Here is an 18948-nt window from a genome sequence, read left to right as displayed (position 1 = left end):
AAGAACTCAGGTGTAAAACTTTCTCTGACTCACCTCTGATCCCTGTTTGTGACTCAGTCTCGTTTTGGACTTTCACCTGTTTCTGAGTCTCTTCACCGTGCAGAAATACTACAGAAGAAGTGGAACAAACTTTTTAAAATGTGTTTTGTCTTGTGGATGCTGTAACTTTCAATTCAATTTAATTTTATTTGTATAGCGCTTTTTACAATTGACATTGTCACACAGCAGCTTTACACAAGCAAAGAAGCTATGGAAGTTTACATGAACAGTGAGTGTTTATGAATCATAATAAACTGAGTCATCTCAGTCTCTTCAGTATTTTAACTTCTTTTATTTTTACTTCTGTTTCCCTCTAAACCGTCTCCGTCTTCTTCTTTTGGTTCTTTTGACTCACTCGCCTCTGCTTTACTTGTATTTGGCTCTTGTAGCTTCTTTGACATTTGTGAACTTCTGGACACTGACTTAGACTTTTCTTGGTCTTGTGATGTTTTGACTCAGACTTATGTGAAAGCACACTAATTTATTCAACACACACAATGTCAGAAGAACAGTTATTTTATTTTCTGTTATTGCTCAAACAGAAAAAAATAAGGGAAATAATTATTTTCCAACTTTCCCTTAATAAAAAGATTCAGTACATTAAACATAACACAAGAACTACTGAAATACTTCATTTATTACCAAGACAATTAAATTCCAAAACAAAAGCCCTTAGTCCCTGTATTAATACAGATTGAAAAGAAAAATGATTCCAAAAAATATTTTAATAATGCTCAAAAAGATGAGTTTTAATGTGTGTAAGGCACAGCAGGGACCCGTTTTATTTATTACAAATATTTTTCAATCTCAAAATGTCACACCGTGACTAATAAATTATTGACAGGATGGTAAAAGGGATTCACGTCAGACAAATATTAAATTTTTTAATGTTATGAGACCAGGAGCTTTTATTTTGAAAGAACATGCCTCATTCCCTTATAAGTGTGTTAAAGGTGCTCGACGCAGTGACACGTATGTTACAAATAAACCTCTGTACATTATGTGAGAAACCGAAAACTAAAAAACAGCTCATGAAAATGTCAGAGGTAGAAGAGTCAACAAAAAATATATATATAATCAACCTTCAGCTGCGATTCCAACCACTCAGAGCTGCATGTGAAGAGGATCAGCTGAAAAACATTCAGCCAAAGTCTCTGAAAGTTAAAATTTACTTTTCAGTAAATCCTTTTGTACCCATCTTCTCAGAGTCCGTGTTTAGCCTAGCTTAGCACAAAGACTGAAATCAGGCGAGACTTAAGCGTAGCTTAGGACACAGGACTAGTTATTTAAATAGAAAAATATGCTGTTTGTTGAAATATGCATTTGTAACTCATCATTTACATAAAGTAACAATATATAATCAAGTTAATAATAAAAATTCCCCAAAACAGACACTTGCTTAAATTCCCTGTTTCTGCTTGTGGATTTATGTCACGCAACAACATGAACAAAATATCAAATGAACTTGGATTTCCTCAATTATCAGCATGATTTTAAACAAGTGTCTGCCTGGTGTAGGGAAATCCCCTTTCCTGCTGGTCAGTAAACGCAACATGAACTCAGAAACTGAACATTCAGCATTTAGCGATAGAGGACACTGCAGGTTAAAAGGATGCAGCATTTATTTACAGTTCATCCTGGAATTTCAGAAATCTGAGATTTGACCTGAAAAATCCATAACGCTTGTAATCTGATAACTACAGAGCCAGATTTAACATAGTCTGTATGTGCAACTGTGCATTAGAACAGAGTCATGGATGCTGAAATAACCGGGACAAACCTACAGTGTTCAGTTAGGTTGTCGTGGTCGTCACCCGGACCCTCGTGGATTTGACCAGGTGACGAGGCCCTGACATCCTGCTTCTGCTCCATTCTTGTATCATCTGCATTATAATAAATCTGATTCGTCCTACAGGAGCTGACAAAACTGATCAGTCACATCAACTAAAATCTTCTGGTTAACTGGTAAGACACAGGAAGTAAATACTGTAACCATGACAACGAAGCGAGTCGTTGTCCGCTGATCGTTTAGTTTATCAAAAACTCAAAACAATCATCATTAAGACAAAAATATGTTTCTTCTGTCACAAATAAGAAATATAAAATCTGTCTTTATCTAAATATATCTTCTTCAGCCAAACATGCGTGTGGATTACATCATATTTACACACAGATCATTCACATACAGTCTGAACACAGAGCAGTTGTTACCACCTCAGAGGAGAATCAGTCTTTTCCGTCCTGACAGAAATAATCTCCAGCTGCTTTATCAACTTCCCTTTGAGCATCCAACACAGGAGGAATCCTGGGTAATCAGGAGGCATTGTGGGTAATGTGTCCTCAGTAGAGATGTGTAGTTTTAGTACTGGATGTAGTCACACTGAAGAGACTGAAATAATGAAACATTAGAGTCAGACTTTATTGTCACAGTTCATCTTCGGCTGAATATCAGAACATCAGTGAACTCTGCTGTGGGAGATTTCACTCAGGTGATGACAAGTACCGTGCTTTTATCCGCTGCACTACAGCCTGACTGTAGGCTGAAGTTAATGTGCTTTCTGAAAATGCAGAGCTGCTCTGTCTCTTTGGCACATAATCAGTGCTGTAGGGAGAGGAATTCAATCTTAAGGCTTAAAGACACAGTCAATCACGTTTCTTGGTTTTTGTCACGATTTGTCCCGTTTTTTTCTTGGTTTTCTGTGTCGAGTTTGACTCGGCAGTTTTCACACGCATCTCCTGAGGGAGGAAACTTTCTCTGAGCTAGACTCCGAGTTTAAGATGAGAACAAGCTGATGTTTGGCTCTGTGCAGAACAAACTACGGAATCAGCCTCCACATGATTCTGTATCTACAATAAAAACAACACACACTGCCCTTCAGGCTCCAATTTCTTACATCACACCAGACATAACATTAACCTCTGTGGGGTCGTTTGCCCCTTCAGGGTTGTTGTCACATGTGAATCATTGTCCAACCTGACCGTCATGTGTCGTCGAGATCACAATTTAGAGAACAAACAGCTGTTAAAAAATGCACATTTCAAATCCAGAAACATACGGAAGAGGATGCTCGTCCACCCTGAAGACAAAACACCCAGACATAAGCAGAGCAGCTGAGGCCAGAGTGGCTTCGGTGTGATTTCAGGGGGAACAAAGGTCCACAGATAAGTCGTGTATGTGAATGTTTATGGTTCCTGAGTAGAGATGTTACAAACCGTTGTTGTTCTGGTGTTTTATGTTGCTGCATTGGCAGTAATAGTAACTTTATTATAATTATAATATGCACAGTACATGGTGTTACCTGTGCAAATAATCAGGTGTCACTTTAGATGACTGGTCTTAATATAAAACTGTATCACGTCTGATTAATCACTCTTTCAGTTTGTGACTCGTACATCCAAAGAGACCTAAATGAATTTAGCAGAGGAAGAAACATTAGATTTACTCATTATTAGCACAGAGTCTTTCCAGGTGAACAGCAACGATCGGTCACATTTTGACTCCTGTAACACTAACGACACACGTGACGGTCACCGAGACAACACCAAACATTGGTGTTGTGTGTCCCTCGATGGAACAAGGAGAAATTAACACAACAGGTGGGAACCCGCCAGTTGTGTTAACTGACATCTGGCACCGAGGACCTGAACCTGATTTGCACTCAGTTTGAGAAAGAACCTGATGGTCTGAAGCCATAAAGGTTTTGGATAAAATGGATATGATGTTTGTTGTCAGCAGGTTCCTTTAACTCAGCAGCAGCTTTGTGATGTTAGTGACATTAACATGATTTCATCCCCACCACACAGAAACACGAACATTTAACCAGTGAGTAGGAATCAGACGAATATTTAGAGTTGTGATGACGTCACAGAGAGAGAAGTGTCACAGAGAGCAGCTCTCGTCTCCACTGTTCATCAGGCTTTCTACTGAATGGCAGGTTTAAAGTTAAACAGCAGAGTTTGAAAACGCAGAAGAACCACAAACTGTCTGTGAGAGTCCAGAGGACTTAGTTTGGTCCATCTGCTCAGACTCAGGAGCTGGTGCCCATGCTGAATAAAGTCCAGTTCCTTGGGTTCAGTCCAGGAGATTTTTGTAGCTACATCTAAAAGGTTAGGGTTAGCAATTTAACGTGATCAAAGTCAGAAGACAAATTAAAAAATGTTTTTTAATTATTACTGTTAATCAACCGATGATCATTAAGTTAGATCACAAACTCATTGATCTTTTGCGTTAGTGATGTCAGAGCTGAGAGAACCAATCAGTACAGAGGGGCAGGGCTGAGCTGCTGCTGTGTCAGAGGACTTACAGGTATGGAGCGGCTCAGGTAGCGTCCTGACGGGCCCTTCATGGCGCTGTGGGGCCCAGAGACCCTGTAGGGGCTCAAGTCCTGAGGCCCTGGCCGGACAAAACCTTTCCCTGTAGGGGACGCTGCGGGGCCGCCATACGGGCCGCTGTTGTTGTTGACCTCGCGCTGCGCACTGCTAGGGCCGTTACCATGGTGAACAATGGAGGAGAGGGAGGGGCTGAGGGACACAGATGAGGAGGAGGAGGGACTAAGAGAGGAGTAGGGAGCCTTCCTGTTCTCCACATCTGCAGCGTACAGATCACTGAGAGAGCTGGCCAATCGGGAGCTGAGGGCTGAGCTGAGGCACATACAACGGGTACATGTCAGACACAACATACAACGGGTACATGTCAGACACAACATACAACGGGTACATGTCAGACACAACATACAACGGGTACATGTCAGACACAACATACAACGGGTACATGTCAGACAACATACAACGGGTACATGTCAGACACAACATACAACATACATGCTACAGACGTTAATGATGTAAACAGCTGATCCTGGTTTAGAAAACACTGATCAGCTGAGAGCTGGGGAAGATACCGACCTCCTGATGTTGGACGCCGATGATGATGGACTTCTCCCGATCCTCTTGGCTGCAGCAGAAGCAGAGGATGCTGGGAACTTGGAGGACTTGAGGTGGGAGGCCGGGCCCTGACCGCCTCCCATCGACATCCTGAGAGGCTGCGATGCCGACCTGCTGTGCATCTTCATCTCCTCCACCCTGAAACACAACATCCACAAACCTCCGGTGTTTGTCAGGAGTGTTCTTGCTCCCCAGCCCCCCCTGCCCAGTTCCTCCACCACCTGACCCCCCCACATCTGTCCCTCCTCACCCTCAGTCCTTCTGTATATACACTGGGATCAGACTGTGATCTGGATCAGACGACACGTTGGTACCCGACCAATCAAAGCTCTCCTTCGACCTGTCACCTGTACTGTGAAACTTGTGTACTTTTATTTGTAACAGTATTTCTACACTGTTAATAATACAAGTTCTTCCACCACTGCCCACAGTTATATAGCTCCTACAGTTCTGAGCTCCTTAGCTTCTGTAAGAGGCTGGTTCTGGTATTGGTACCTGGTGGGGCGGGGGGGGCGGCGGCTCTTTAAGGCTCTCAGTTTGTCTCCCTGAGTGAGACCTGGACCTCCATCTATTAGCTCCATCTGCAGATGATGAAGCAACAAGAAATAAAGTGACCACAGAGCAACAGACGACGGCTCAGAAATCTGTCACAGCAGAGGAAATAATTATTGTACAAGTCAGAATATTTTTCTTCAAACAATCACAACCAATAAAAGAGTCAAGTGACACGGTTTTAAACACCCACAGAAAACTCTGTGTGGAGACGGTACACTCCTTACTGTAGTATACACTTTTCCCTGCAGCAGGTGTAGCTGCCCCCGTCAGGTCTTTCATTGACTGTTAATTTAAATAGTTTATACCAACACGTGTGTGTGTGTTTGACCTCGTGCAGACGGTTGGAGGTGGGGGGTCTACACATGTCGCTGTTGTGGGTGGAGTTTAAGGTGAGGTTGTCCATACTGGTGATGAAGTGAGACACTGCTCTCTCCTCCACCTTGGCCTTCTGGGAAAGCTCGCTGTCGCCTAGCAACCACAGCACAGACTGCTTCCTGTTAGCACACACACACACACACACACACACACACACACACACACACACACACACACACAGTCAGGTAAATGCAGGAAATTATCCGATTGGTTAATCTGACTCCTGCCCCCCGCCTACGCATGTGCAAGCCTGAAGAGATTTGCTGTGGAATCCTGGGGGCCAACACAAACACAAAGACTGGCACCAGAATTTGCCACAGTGTGGAAACTGTTCTGTTCAGAGAGATAAGCAGCGGGTCACAACCAGCACACACTGTGCTGCTGTCAGCAGACTGAAGTGGTTTCTGATGATGTGGGTTAGGCTGACTGTGGGAACATTGGGGCCGTAAAAAATTCATGTTTGGAATTGTAATAAACAATCAATTGCCTGTGAAAGTGTTAAAGTTTTTAGATTAACCTCTTGTTGTTCTGATGGAATTTAGTTCTAGAGCTGAACGTTGCCTGAAGCTGAGCTGGTTGTTGCTCTGCTGCAGGTGACGCCAGCAGTACTTTAGCCAACACATGTTGAAGTCAGTTCTGACTTCAACATGTTGAACACAAAGGACACCGAGTTTTGAAAATTTGAGCCAGTCGCATATGTACATGTAAATGAACAGTGAGACGGCTGTGTTAAAATACACTGTCCATCCATCAATAGTCACACCCTAATATTTTGTTTGGACGGACAGTGCATCTCTGACTGTAGCTACAGCAGCTTTTATAGGAGTTCATGTGAGAAATTTAATAACATTCATATCCAAGCACTGAAACCCGAATCACAGAAGTCAAGATGATGCCCTTTAATAAATTATTTAACAGGGTATTTAGCAAACTTGGACCCAGATCCAAATGGAAGCAGCTTTCAGAACCATGTCATTTTGCATATGGAATAATCCATTCAGAGACTCACTCTTCCAGGAAGTTCTGCTGTGGTCCAATCACAGAGCCCGGTCTGCAGATCCTGATCCAGGCGATGGCCTCACTTGCTGTGAAACGATAATGCTTCATCAGGTAACAGCCAATGAGAGTGCCCGTCCTGCCCAGACCAGCTGACAGAGAGACAGAGGTTATGTAGTATGAAACAGTTCAGGGTGCTTAGTTTCCTGCTGCGTGTAGAAACAGAAACAGTGAACAGAGCAGAGCAGCAGATAAACACGTCAATGTTTAAAATCTGCACAGTTAGAGTGAGCGGCTGCAGTAGAGACAAACACACAGAGGTGTTGCACTACTCTCTGTTGGACTGGCTGACATCTACAGTGATCTGTCAGGACAGACCAGACCAGGAGGGACATTTGAAAACAGAAAAGACATTCAGCTCGTTTCCATTATCACACAGTAGAATTTAAATTGTTTGCAACAATCAATGTCTTCATCCTCACGTCTTACAGATCTTCCTGCTGTGTATTTCTCATTTTGCATTTTATATTTTAAAGATAAGTAAACAGAGGGAAAAACACAGGACGTAAGACAGGACATGAAGACAAGGGTCCTCACCTTTGCAGTGGACGGCCACGGCTCCCTCTGTGCTCTCACAGATGTGCAGGAAACGGCGTGTGATGATGTCACTGGGTGTGCTGCCATCCACAAAGAAGAGGTCATAGTGGTCGAACCCAGCGTCAGTGAAACGCTTGGCATCATAGATCTTCTTGTTCAGACGGACGATGCTGGTCACGTTGTGTTTCCTGAAGTATGGGAAGTAAGCCTCAGGAGCATGGAGAGGGTAACCTGCAGGGTGGTAGGTTCAACCAAAGGTGTTAATGCTGGTTCTCATTATTTCTTCTCACTCCTCAGGTCAAACTGTTGTCCATGGGACTCACCGTTCTCTATTGTAGTTTTAGGATGAGGTCCGCTGAAGGCCAGGAGCTTCCCTGGAACGATCCAGTTCAGATCTCCGTTCTCCACCCGCTGCAGGTTCAAATCCCCCAAAAAAACAGAACACAAAACGTGTGAGTGTTACAGTCAAGACAGGACTGAGAGGTGTCAAAAACCTACAGCCCAGTGCTGGTCCAGTATGTAGCTCTGACAGCTGTGCACATCTCTGCTGTGTCAACTAGCCTGAATCTGATCAGCCAGAGACTGAACAACATTAAATGCTCCACAGAGCACCACAGGAGGTCCTTTCTACCTGTGGCCATCAATATTTACAATTCCTCCTCCTTCTATAAGGGGTGGAGAACTGACAATTTTTGTTATAACTGCTGTCATTCCACCCTGGACTTATAATTATTGACCCATTTTCAATTATCTGTTTTCATCCATCTCACATTTTCAGTATATACCGTATTTTCCACACTATAAGGCGCACTTTCAATGACTGGCCTATTATGCGCCTTATATTTTTCATATATAAGACACATCACATTATAAGGCGCATAGAATAGACGCTACAGTAGAGGCTTGGGTTACCTTATGCAACATTAGATGGAGCTGCGCTAAAGGGAATGTCAACAAAACAGTCAGAGTGTCAGGAGTTAGTAGGACCAATAATAAGGCCGAAGCAATCTACTCAGTTCAGTGCGTTTATTGCGGCACACAAACAAAACTACAGCGCAAGCATCAGCTGAGCAGTCTTTTCTTTAGAAAAACACAAAAGGAGTCAATACCTGGTGAAATCAAAGTTCTTGAAACATAGATAATCCAAAGCCGTAGCTCCAATAGGAAATCCAAAATAATCCAACGAAAAACTCCGACATTCAACAAAACACAAACCGGGAAAAATGTTCTGTGTTGTTTCTGCATTAATTTGTCATAAAATGTGCTCTGATCTTCATCTAAGTCACAACAATAGAAAAACACAGTCTGCTTAAAATAATACTACACAAAAATTATATGTTTTCATGTTTTTATTGAACATAACATGTAAACATTCACAGTGCAGGGTGGAAAGTATGTGAACCTTTGGACTTAATAACTGGTTGACCCTTCTTTGGCAGCAATAACATCAACCAAACGTTTCCTGTAGTTGCACATCAGACCTGCACAACGATCTGGAGTAATGTTGGACCACTCCTCTTCACAAAACTGTATCAGGGTAGTAATATTCTTAGGATGTCTGGTGTGAATGTCTCTCTTAAGGTCATGCCACAGCATTTCAATCGGGTTGAGGTCAGGACTCTGACTGGGCCACTCCAGAAGGTGTATTTTGTTCTGTTGAAGCTATTCTTTTGTTGAATTACTTGTACGCTTTGGGTCATTGTCCTGTTGCATCACCCATCCTCTGTGGAGCTTCAGTTGGCGGACAGGTGGTCTTACGTTTTCCTGCAAAATGTCTTGATAAACTAATTTTTCCATCAATGACAACAATCTGTCCAGGCCCTGAGGCAGCGAAGCAGCCCCAAACCATGATGCTCACTCTGCCCTGTTTTACAGTGGGGATGAGGTTTTGATGTTGGTGTGCTGTGCCTTTTTTTCTCCACACATATTGTTGTCCGTTTTTTCCAAACAACTCAATTTTGGTTTCATCTGTCCACAGAATATTTTGCCAGTAGTGCTGTGGAACATCCAGGTGCTCTTTTGCAAACTTCAAACGTGCTGCGATATTTTTCTTTGGACAGCAATGGCTTCCTCCGTGGTGTCCTCCCATGTACTCCATTCTTGTTTAATGTTTTCCTTATTGTAGATGTGTCAACAAAAATGTTAGCATGTGCCAGAGATTTCTGTAAGTCTTTAGCTGACACTCTAGGATTCTTCTTTACCTCATTCAGCATTCTCCGCTGTGCTCTTGCAGTCATCTTTACAGGACGACCACGCCTAGGGAGAGTAGCAACAGTGCTGAACCTTTTTCCATTTGTAGACAGTCTGTCTTACCGTGGACACATGAACATCAAGGCTTTTGGAGGTACTTCTTTAACCCTTTCCAGCTTCATGCAAGTCAACAATTCTTGATCATAGGTCTTCTGAGAGGTCTTTTCTGCAAGGCATGGTTCACATCGGGCAGTGCTTCTTGAAACCAGTAAACCCAAAACTGGTATGTGTTCCTAAAGGGCAGGACAGCTTTCAGCAACACATCTAATATCATCACACTGATTGGACTCAAGGTTGGCTCACAGCTGGCTCCAATTAGCTCTTCAAGAAGTCATTAGGCTAGGGGTTCACATACTTTTTCCACCCTGCACTGTGAATGTTTACATTTTATGTTCAATAAAAAAACATGAAAACATATAATGTTTGTGTACTATTATTTTAACTGTGTTTTTCTATTGTTGTCAGTTAGATGAAGAACAGAGCACATTTTATGACAAATTATTGCAGAAAATCGTGAAATTCCAAAACGTTTTCTTGCCACAGTAAAACCTGAAAAGCAGAGGTGACCCAATTAAATCATCAATGAATCTGAAGCTCTGCAGTCTTCAGGACAATAGGCTGACTGCTGCTGGTTTATTCTGTCCAGGTGTTAGCCTCCAGTTAGTGCTGAGGTAAGAACAGCTAGTTCTGGTCCTGGTTCAGTTTGTACAGTTAGCAAAAGCTCAAGTGTTTTCAACACCACTGTTTAATATTCAGTATCTGCTGATCGGATGCTCAGCTTCTCCTATAGTAACTGTGAATACATCAGTCAACTGTTTCCTGCCGAAGCTGGTTGTACAGCATTGTTACAGAGCAGAGCATTTTCCCTCACAAACATCTTTGGCTGAACAAAGACTCCCGACTACAGAAGCACTTTACCAAAGAAGCTCCTTAGTTAATTACTGAATACAACAGGTGGTACTCTAGGTGGACAGCTACTCGTCTTAGTTTTTTACCTCGTAGTGTTCATACTCGTCAACGTCGAACGTTTCAAAGTTGAAGAAGCCGTGCTGCAGAGCCTGAAAAACACACAGTCAGAGGTTACCGGAAGAGAGTCTTATGAAAAAATGTTGCTACTGATCATATTATCACGATCAGAGAGTAACGTTAAAACCACTACAGACTAAAACTAAACTCTGTGCTTTGTATTGAACCCCTTCTGTGTGTTTCTGATTTGTCGTTTGTTTCAGGTGATTTAGGTTAAAGATCATAAGGATGATTTTATGAAATCACTGTTATAACAGTGTTTTGTTTTTACTGAGCTCATGAGCTCTGCTTGTTAGAAAGTCGGGACCTGAATCGGTCCAGGATCTGCAGATCTCACAGGATGATCTGTTGTCTTTAGGCTGAGTTCAGTAAATGTGGGCTATTTAGGTGTTGCCTTATTTGACCAAGCAAATTTAATTAAGCATCTGAACAAACAGAATGTATAACGCTTGAACGCCCGGACCAGTCGCACCTGACAAATGTTAGATTATGGTTAAATGTCAGGAGTTGGAGGTCTCAGCACCTGAATAATCCCCAGCTCCTGGAAGTTCAGTTAGGTGTTTTGTCAAGTCAGATATGTGGGCCTGCAGTGTGAGCAGCTCTGATTTAACACACAGCTGCTGTTATAACCTACAGTCATCTGGTTTTGATATTACTGAGTTGTGCTGTACATGCTACGGCTAAAACTGTTGTCTAGACACTTGATTGTGGTCCAGAACTTCACAGACGAACAAGAAGCCCAATAATAAATATTTCAGCATCCACTCATCCAATCAGAACACAGGAAGAGTGAACTTACCTTCCTGATGCCCTGCAGACAGTCGAGCACTGTGAGGTTGTAGGTGCAGTTTCCAAAGGACGCGTCTCTGCAGAGAGAAAAGCAAACATCACAGAAAGCAATAACATAATTTGTTTAAACCCTTCACATTGACTACTGATGACACCTTTAATTGTGGTTTTTATGTAAAAGGTAAAGGAACTGGATTCCAGTCAAGCATCAGGGTAAAACAAAGTCACTACTCGACTTTAACACTGTCGAGCGAAAAAGCGGTGCAGGAGAAGATGGTTCACTTCCAGCAGGTCTTTAAAATAAATGGGATGTGGATCTAATTCCATGTGAGCCGGACCCATTTAGAGGTGTTATACTTTAATAAATTTACCATTTGGATAAAAACAGAGCATTCCAATGTAGCTCCAATGAAAAGATCATATCTCTAGTCAGAGACAATCTTTATCCCTAAAAAGGATGACCTCATATTCAACATCTAAGGAGGTCTTCAGGTCCAGCAGTAAATCCTCAGCTTCATTATCGCAGCAGCGTCAGAGTCTCACTGAGCTGAAACCACTTCTCACATCAGTAACAGATTCCTTCATATCATGTTTCCATAAAGGAAAAATATATGTTTTAGACGACAAACGTAGGAACAGAGTAAAAAAGGAGTTCAAGTAGAGACATCAGTCCCTTTCCAGGGGGCACATTAGTCGCTGTGGACCTAGACTTGGTAAAGGTAGACTAAAGAAAACAAAATGGAATGAATTTAATGAAATGAGACTTGTGTGAAAAACTGGAACTAACAAGCCTAGTGTCCAAAGAGTGTAAAAAATCTTAACTACAATAACACAGCTTAGAGCCAGTGACAGATGTTTGCCCCCTTACACAAGGGCAGGTTGTGACTAGTTTTACTGCACACTAACTCATCAGAGTAAAAGTGTCCTGCAGTCAGTGAACGCCTCATGTTTAATGGTTCAGCAGCCTCGGCGTCACACTGACAGAAGAACAACATGCTGCTGCTGTTATATAACGACCAGAAACAAAAAGGTCTTTATCCTCCTCACACAGTCTGAGGTTCTGTCACAGGAACAGACTGAATCTTCAGAATAACTCATTCTCAGCTGCTGTTACACTCAATCCTCAATGACATATGCAGCAGGTCCACAGCAAACAGGGGGAACACAAACAAACCAAAGTGAACAAGCACTGAAGCTAAATGCTACAGCTGAACACATGACATGTCAGGTCTGTTTTTAACACTGTGTTGGTGCTGTCAAAGTCCTGTAGGACAAAACAAAAATTTAAGTGTCTGAATACTTCCGTAAATTAGACATTTCAGTTGTGTGTAGATTAAAAATAGTTAAACATAAATATCTGATGAACATTCAACGCAGCAAAGTGTGTAAACACTGAAGGCCTGTGATCGGTCCCCGATTCATTTGCTCTTTTGGGAAAACACAGGGTTATAGGTAATTTCCTGACTTGGTACTGCAGTAGTGCTGTACTACTGCTGTAGGGTTGCTGCAGACTGACCTGAAGGGCAGGTAGGAGGCATTTGAACCAGAGATTAGGGCTCTGTAGGCTTCTTCTGGAGTTTTCTTCAGGTAGATCACCTGACACAGAAGAAGAGAAATTATATTTCTCACGTGGAGAAAAACACTTACACCAGGTAAACTTACTGAATATCTGGTAGGAGACTCACAGTAGAACTGCACAGTTTACATTACATCTGAATTTTATTAGAGAAGCACCGACTCCACACAGACTGAACATAAACTTTCTCCAATTCAGAAATTTGTGCTCATGCAGAGTTTAATGTAATGTTTGAAGTGCCGTATGTAAGTTCTACGATACTTCAAAGTGTGTGTACATCAATGCAGTATCAGATCTGATACGATTGTTTGTCTTTATAGGAAATCATCAGCTTTACAGACAAAACGATGACAGTCACTTTTTGGTGTTAGTGGGTCCACAGGATCACCTCTTGATTCTGTGTATCAGCATCAGCTCCACCTGATCGCATCCATCTGTTCTGTCTGAACAGCTCAATATGATCTATATGCTCGAGTCCTGAGTTATCATTTATTCTGATTTAACATTTACACCTGAACAGACACACAGCATCAATATGCTGGCTCCTATACACACATACTGACTCATAATAACTCACATAATATAGAATAAACATAGAATAAACATATATAAATGAGAAAAAAGGACAAACTCATCAGTTCCTACAACTAAACTGTTTCCACATGCATGTTCAGACAACTGTCACTGTTTTACTATGATACTGAAGAAAAATTTACATTGACCCTCTTGATGTCTCTGTGAATCTAATTATGTTAGAATTGTCTATATTTAAGTATGAGTGTGAGACTTGTGCAGCAGCAGCCAGGAGGAGGAAGTGTTGTACTCACGGCATATCCTCCAATCAGCACGGCAGCGTTGGATCTTTTGCTCTGGTCGAAGCTGGCGTAGTGAACGATCCGTTTTCTGGTCAGAGTGAACGACTGCAGAGAAGAGGAAGAAGGAAAATTCAACAGCTGCAGGAAACTTACTCAGTTTTCTGTCAGAGGAAACTGTAAATATTTTACACTGGACTCACTAAGGCCGACAATTAGCCCAATATTCTGACCTGTAATGGATCAAATGATGAAGTGGGCAAACGAGGAAGTGACTGACAGGTTAGTGTTTGGAGCAAAGTAAAACTGTTCCAGGCTGAATCAGATTGTGATGAACCGTTATCATAAGTAACTCACTGCCAACATCCATCATGTCCTGAGTAGAAGATTAAAACACCTGATGTAGAAAAACAATCCAAACTGAATGTGCTGCCAACTCCTCTGTCAAATGTCAAGACTGTGACAAAGTTAACAGTTTGCCAAAACACCAAAAGGAGTTCTAACCTCCAGTATTGTATTAAATACAACAGCGACCTGAACGGATGCAACCATCCCGTGTGTGATTATATGTTTTGGGACAAACTCTCTCAGCATAGAGCTAAAATTAAACTGAGCAGCAGAGCAGATTTATTATCACTGCAGTTAATCTCTGTAATTACTGCATGTTTCACAACATTTACCTTTCACATATCCATTATCAATTAAACGCTGTTAATTCAAATATATAAAACTAAGACAAAAACTAAGAGTGGAGCAGCAGTTTGGACACGTCTTAAATGGGCTGCACAAATGATCACACATCCTCACTATGAAAAGAGAAATAAATATCTGTGTGGTTTTCAGTGGTTGCTGATGAACATGGATGCATACAGACATTTTCTGTCTGTATGAGGCTCAGTTAACACAGGAGCTAATTTTCAGAGAGCAGCGCTCCCATTTACTGCTCTACTGTAAATACATACACACATCAATGAAGGAGAAACGGCTCCAACTGTTGGTGAGACACGTCCGACCTGTTTGACGCTGTTAAACACACTTTAAATAAAGTCATATTATTACAGCACCTCCTAGTGTCCTTCATCTGCTCTTTAAATTTCTCATTTACTATGAATTTGTCTTAAACACAGATCAAGTCACTTCATAAATTTACTGATTATTGATTGAGAACATGACCACTGACCACTAATTAATAATGCAGCTCTAATTTGTTCTCTCTCTAGATGTTCCTAATAAAGTACACTGCAGGTGTGTTTTCCACCTGAACAGATACAAGCTGGGATGATCACGAATGTGACAGAACACAGGGTGTGACTTGTCATCCTCACAAAGGACAACAGTCAACTGAAGGAATGTTGTCACCATGGCAACAAAAATTAAACAACAAAACACACGAGGCAGCTAAAACGTCATGGGTTACTGCTCTGTGCTTCATGCTGCTCAGCAGATTTATTTTATTGAAATGTAAATAAAAATGAGTCCCTCTTGAAAGACTATCAACAGCAGTAAGTTGACTGTACCTGCAGTAAACAGAATATCGGTACAGGGCTGCCCAGTGTAGTCTGGTCAGTACAACCATAGTGGAACCAGGACTGCATGGCCACAGTCCAGCCAGCCCGACAGCTACACCCTCCACATGATGTAAACGTGAAGCAGTCAGAATAAAGCTGTGTAATGCTGAATCTGTCCTGTTACATTCTGGACATTCCTCCTCGGGGAGAGGCGATAGCAGAAACTCACCTTCAGCTTCTTGTTGAGTTTGCAGCAGTATCGGTACAACATGGCCAAGTTCAGAGGACCAAAGTCTGCATAGAAACTGGAAACACACAGAGGACAGAGACATTGGAAACCTTACTCTGGTTACTGAAATTGAAAGTGATGATAAGCAGCTCTGGGTGAAAGTCTGAATTTAAATTCCAGAAATATTTCAGTGTTATCAAAGACTCAGGAACAACCTGAACTCAGAGCTGTACAAAGACAATCTGAACAGATCTGAGTTTGTCCTGAGGGGTTGTAGGCTAAACCTGTTCAGGGGTGAAGGCATCACAAAGAACTTCTAGCACAGAGTAAGATTAAATACTGACATTGTATTAGTACAAAGGTAAACAAGATTCTTTTACACTTCGTTTTGCAGATGCTTGATTTACAAGAGTACAAGGTAAAAGGCAAAGGCAGGGTAAGCGTAAGGAGGTCTTGAATAAGGACCCCTATAGCCGGGATTCGGACCCCAGTCTCCCACATCAAACCGCTTATTTATCCAGCCGTCAAATAATATATCCAATACACACGGATTCAAACTAATGATTACTGTGACCAATAATTTTTTGCAAAAACATCAGTGAAAATCACAGTAAATCCTGTGCGATACAGTGAAGCCTGCTCTGAACTGAGCTTCATTCTCAACAGAAAGAAAACCTGAAGTCTGGGGGTGTCGGCATGGACGCAGAAAAGATTTTAACACGGTTACCGTTAGATGATTTTAAGCCGTCGTAACACGTGAACTCTGGACAATGCCTGGAGAATTCCTCACAACATTACTGGGACTGTACTGAGGAGCTGGAAGGATAAAATCAATTTAATGTCTGAGTTGACTGACTCCAGGTGAGTTTGTACACATTTGTACCCGACCAATCGGAGCCCTTCTGGAAAACAACAACCTGCACAGGACTGAGCACAGACCCTGGGTCAACACAAAATGATTCATTCGCATCATATAAAAAACACCTTCCACAAGTGTGGCTGAGTGTCTACTTACTTTTCATAGACAAACTCGTCGTCGGTGCAGAAGTAGTGAGTGTTGGCCGTACTTTTGGGTTTACTGCGCAACGTGGCGAAGTAAAGACGCTCTGAGACAGAAATACAAAAACAAGTGATCAGATCAAATATCTGAACATAACACGAGGTATTCAGCTGTCAGACAACAGGAGTAAAATACTAATATACTACAAAATGTGAGATGAGATTTTCTCTAAAAGTAATCAGATAGATTGAATATTACCTTATCGATAGTATAAGTAAATAACATAACGGCAGGGACAAATAAGAACGTAAGAACAATTCTACCCTATTTTTTCACATATATAAAACATAAAGAAACTCATTTACAGACACTTAGATATATAAGAGATAATATATTAATAATTATAATTTGTCTGTTGTTTAACCCGAGACTGAGGAGAGAGGACGTAAGTATTTCAAAAAAACTATTGTGTTTGTAGAAATAAAAAGCTGACAATAAGTACTGTTGATTGATTATTACCTATCAGGTACAATCTGAACTTGTGTTATAAAAAGTCAAATAAACTCAAAAAGCTCCAGGATAAAAAAAACAGTTTCACTTTATTTCAATCAGGAAAACTTCTGTTGTTACTGGATTAATACAGATTATTAACCTTTAACCAGCTGTTTTCCTTAAAATACACATCCATAGTAACCAGGCAACAGCAGCTCAATAACCAATGAACCAGCAGGTTTCATCATTGTTTTTATCTTTACTTTTATGTTTAAAGATTAAATCTGATTTAATGATTTATTAAAACTAAACATTTTATATTCACATTAACATGTTAATTAACCTTTAATTAAAGTTTCTGCAAAATCAAACTGTAACTATGGTGACGCCTTTAATGAACCAATCTAACTGATCAGAAATGTCATCAACATAAATTAATTTACATTTAGTCATTTAGCAGACGCTTTTATCCAAAGCGACAAGCAGGGTACAAGAGGAGGCAGTGCAGCGTGAGGAGGTCTTGCCCAAGGACCCCTACTACCTACTACCACGGCTGGGATTTGAACCCCAGTCTCCCGTATGGAAGGCGGTGATGTTACCACTACAGTAACCACTAATTTATTGTCACTTATTTATTCATTAATATTAAAATTACATTCAAAATACTAACATTTAATAAAGTCTTAACATCTTTTAAAACCGTATTTAACAAACAGTCTGCCTCTTATAAAGTCTTAATTGAGTTCTAATATAATCTTCACTTATTAGTAGTTTTGATAAACAGTTTATGAAAAACTAATGTTATAAATTAAACTACACTTCCAACTAACTAGTGTTGGAAAAGTTTGTACCCTTGATGAACTGCGCGGCTCCCTGCAGCTCCGGGTCCTCGGTCGACCCGAACAGGGCGGAGAGGACCGGGGAGTGCCTCACTCCCTCCCCGGTCATGGATCCGTCTAATTCCTGGCCACAGCCAGCTAAATGAGAAACTTTTAAAACTGCTAACAGCTCGGTTAGCTGTTAGCGGGCTAGCAGCAGCGCTAGCAGACAGCGGAATAAAGACTGTTTAAAAGTTAAAAACTTTGTCCTCAGTTTCCCATGAGTTTCTGTTGCTGATCTTCGCTCACAGAGGATTTTTTTTTACCGTTTCCGTGGTTTATTTGCTCGTTTTTTGGCCGGTAACAACTCCCGAGTTAGCATGTTAGCACCGCCGCTGCTTGACGACGCTCCAAGAGTCTGAAACTCTGATTAGGCAAATCCCTCCTTAAGAAGCGTTACCGTAGCAACGGCAGTCGCTCCCATAGCAACCGCAGCCAATCGGCAGACTGCGCGGCGTTCACGGTCCGCTGGGAAACACGCACAATGAGGCGTTCAAAGACGATACTGACTGAATAAAATTCATCAGAATAGTCACTCAGTGGAAGTAATTTATTATGTGCACCATTAATAAATCACTGTGAGATGCAGTGATTGAAAGGGACAAAGTAAAAGCACTCATTATGCACAGTGATATGTATGATTGGTAATGTCAGGTGTAACCATCTCTAATGTAGCAGTAGGTACAGATGGAGCTGATTTAACCCTTTATGTTCCAAGATCAAGGGTTAAAATCAACTCTTCTATAATAAAAAAAAAAAGCATTTATTAATTCATTTTTTAAAAATCTGCATCTGTAAAGTAACTAAAGATGTAAGCTACAAGTAATATCAAATGGAAATATTAAAGTAAGATACCAGTACCTCAAAACGGCACCTAATTACAGT

At 41.4% G+C, this 18948-nt stretch overlaps 1 protein-coding gene across 3 annotated transcripts; it reads right to left on the bottom strand.

Moving 5' to 3' along the window:
• Window positions 1-539: 539 nt before the first annotated feature.
• cdc14ab (cell division cycle 14Ab) lies at window positions 540-18422 on the bottom strand. Of its 3 annotated transcripts, none has more exons than XM_026345799.1 (15): window positions 18037-18422; window positions 16709-16799; window positions 15694-15769; window positions 13972-14064; window positions 13085-13164; window positions 11579-11645; window positions 10749-10811; window positions 7827-7914; window positions 7504-7734; window positions 6920-7058; window positions 5864-6029; window positions 5476-5561; window positions 4942-5118; window positions 4344-4680; window positions 540-2428 (listed from the first exon to the last, which is right to left on the bottom strand). In XM_026345799.1, the coding sequence occupies exons 1-15, from the start codon at window positions 18131-18133 to the stop codon at window positions 2399-2401; spliced, it is 1821 nt and encodes a 606-aa protein (XP_026201584.1). In that variant the 5' UTR covers window positions 18134-18422; the 3' UTR covers window positions 540-2398. The 3 variants fall into 3 exon arrangements, with proteins under 3 accessions (XP_026201584.1, XP_026201585.1, XP_026201586.1); XM_026345800.1 differs by having other exon boundaries at window positions 18330-18422; XM_026345801.1 differs by lacking the exon at window positions 4344-4680.
• Window positions 18423-18948: the final 526 nt, after the last annotated feature.

The sequence above is a fragment of the Anabas testudineus genome, chromosome 4 (genome assembly GCF_900324465.2).
Source record: "Anabas testudineus chromosome 4, fAnaTes1.2, whole genome shotgun sequence".
NCBI classification, from domain to species: Eukaryota; Metazoa; Chordata; class Actinopteri; order Anabantiformes; family Anabantidae; genus Anabas; species Anabas testudineus.
This window is presented reverse-complemented; position numbering and strand designations above follow the sequence as displayed.

What these genes read in the sequence shown, in the direction of transcription:
- cdc14ab (XM_026345799.1), bottom strand. Translation starts at nt 18,133, where the DNA reads ATGACCGGGGAGGGAGTGAGGCACTCCCCGGTCCTCTCCGCCCTGTTC. An exon ending in CGTGGCCGTCCACTGCAAAG is followed by an intron (nt 7,059 to 7,503) that starts GTGAGGACCCTT and finishes TCTCTCTGTCAG; the next exon opens with CTGGTCTGGGCAGGACGGGC. An exon ending in CAGCAGAACTTCCTGGAAGA is followed by an intron (nt 6,030 to 6,919) that starts GTGAGTCTCTGA and finishes GTGTGCTAACAG; the next exon opens with GAAGCAGTCTGTGCTGTGGT.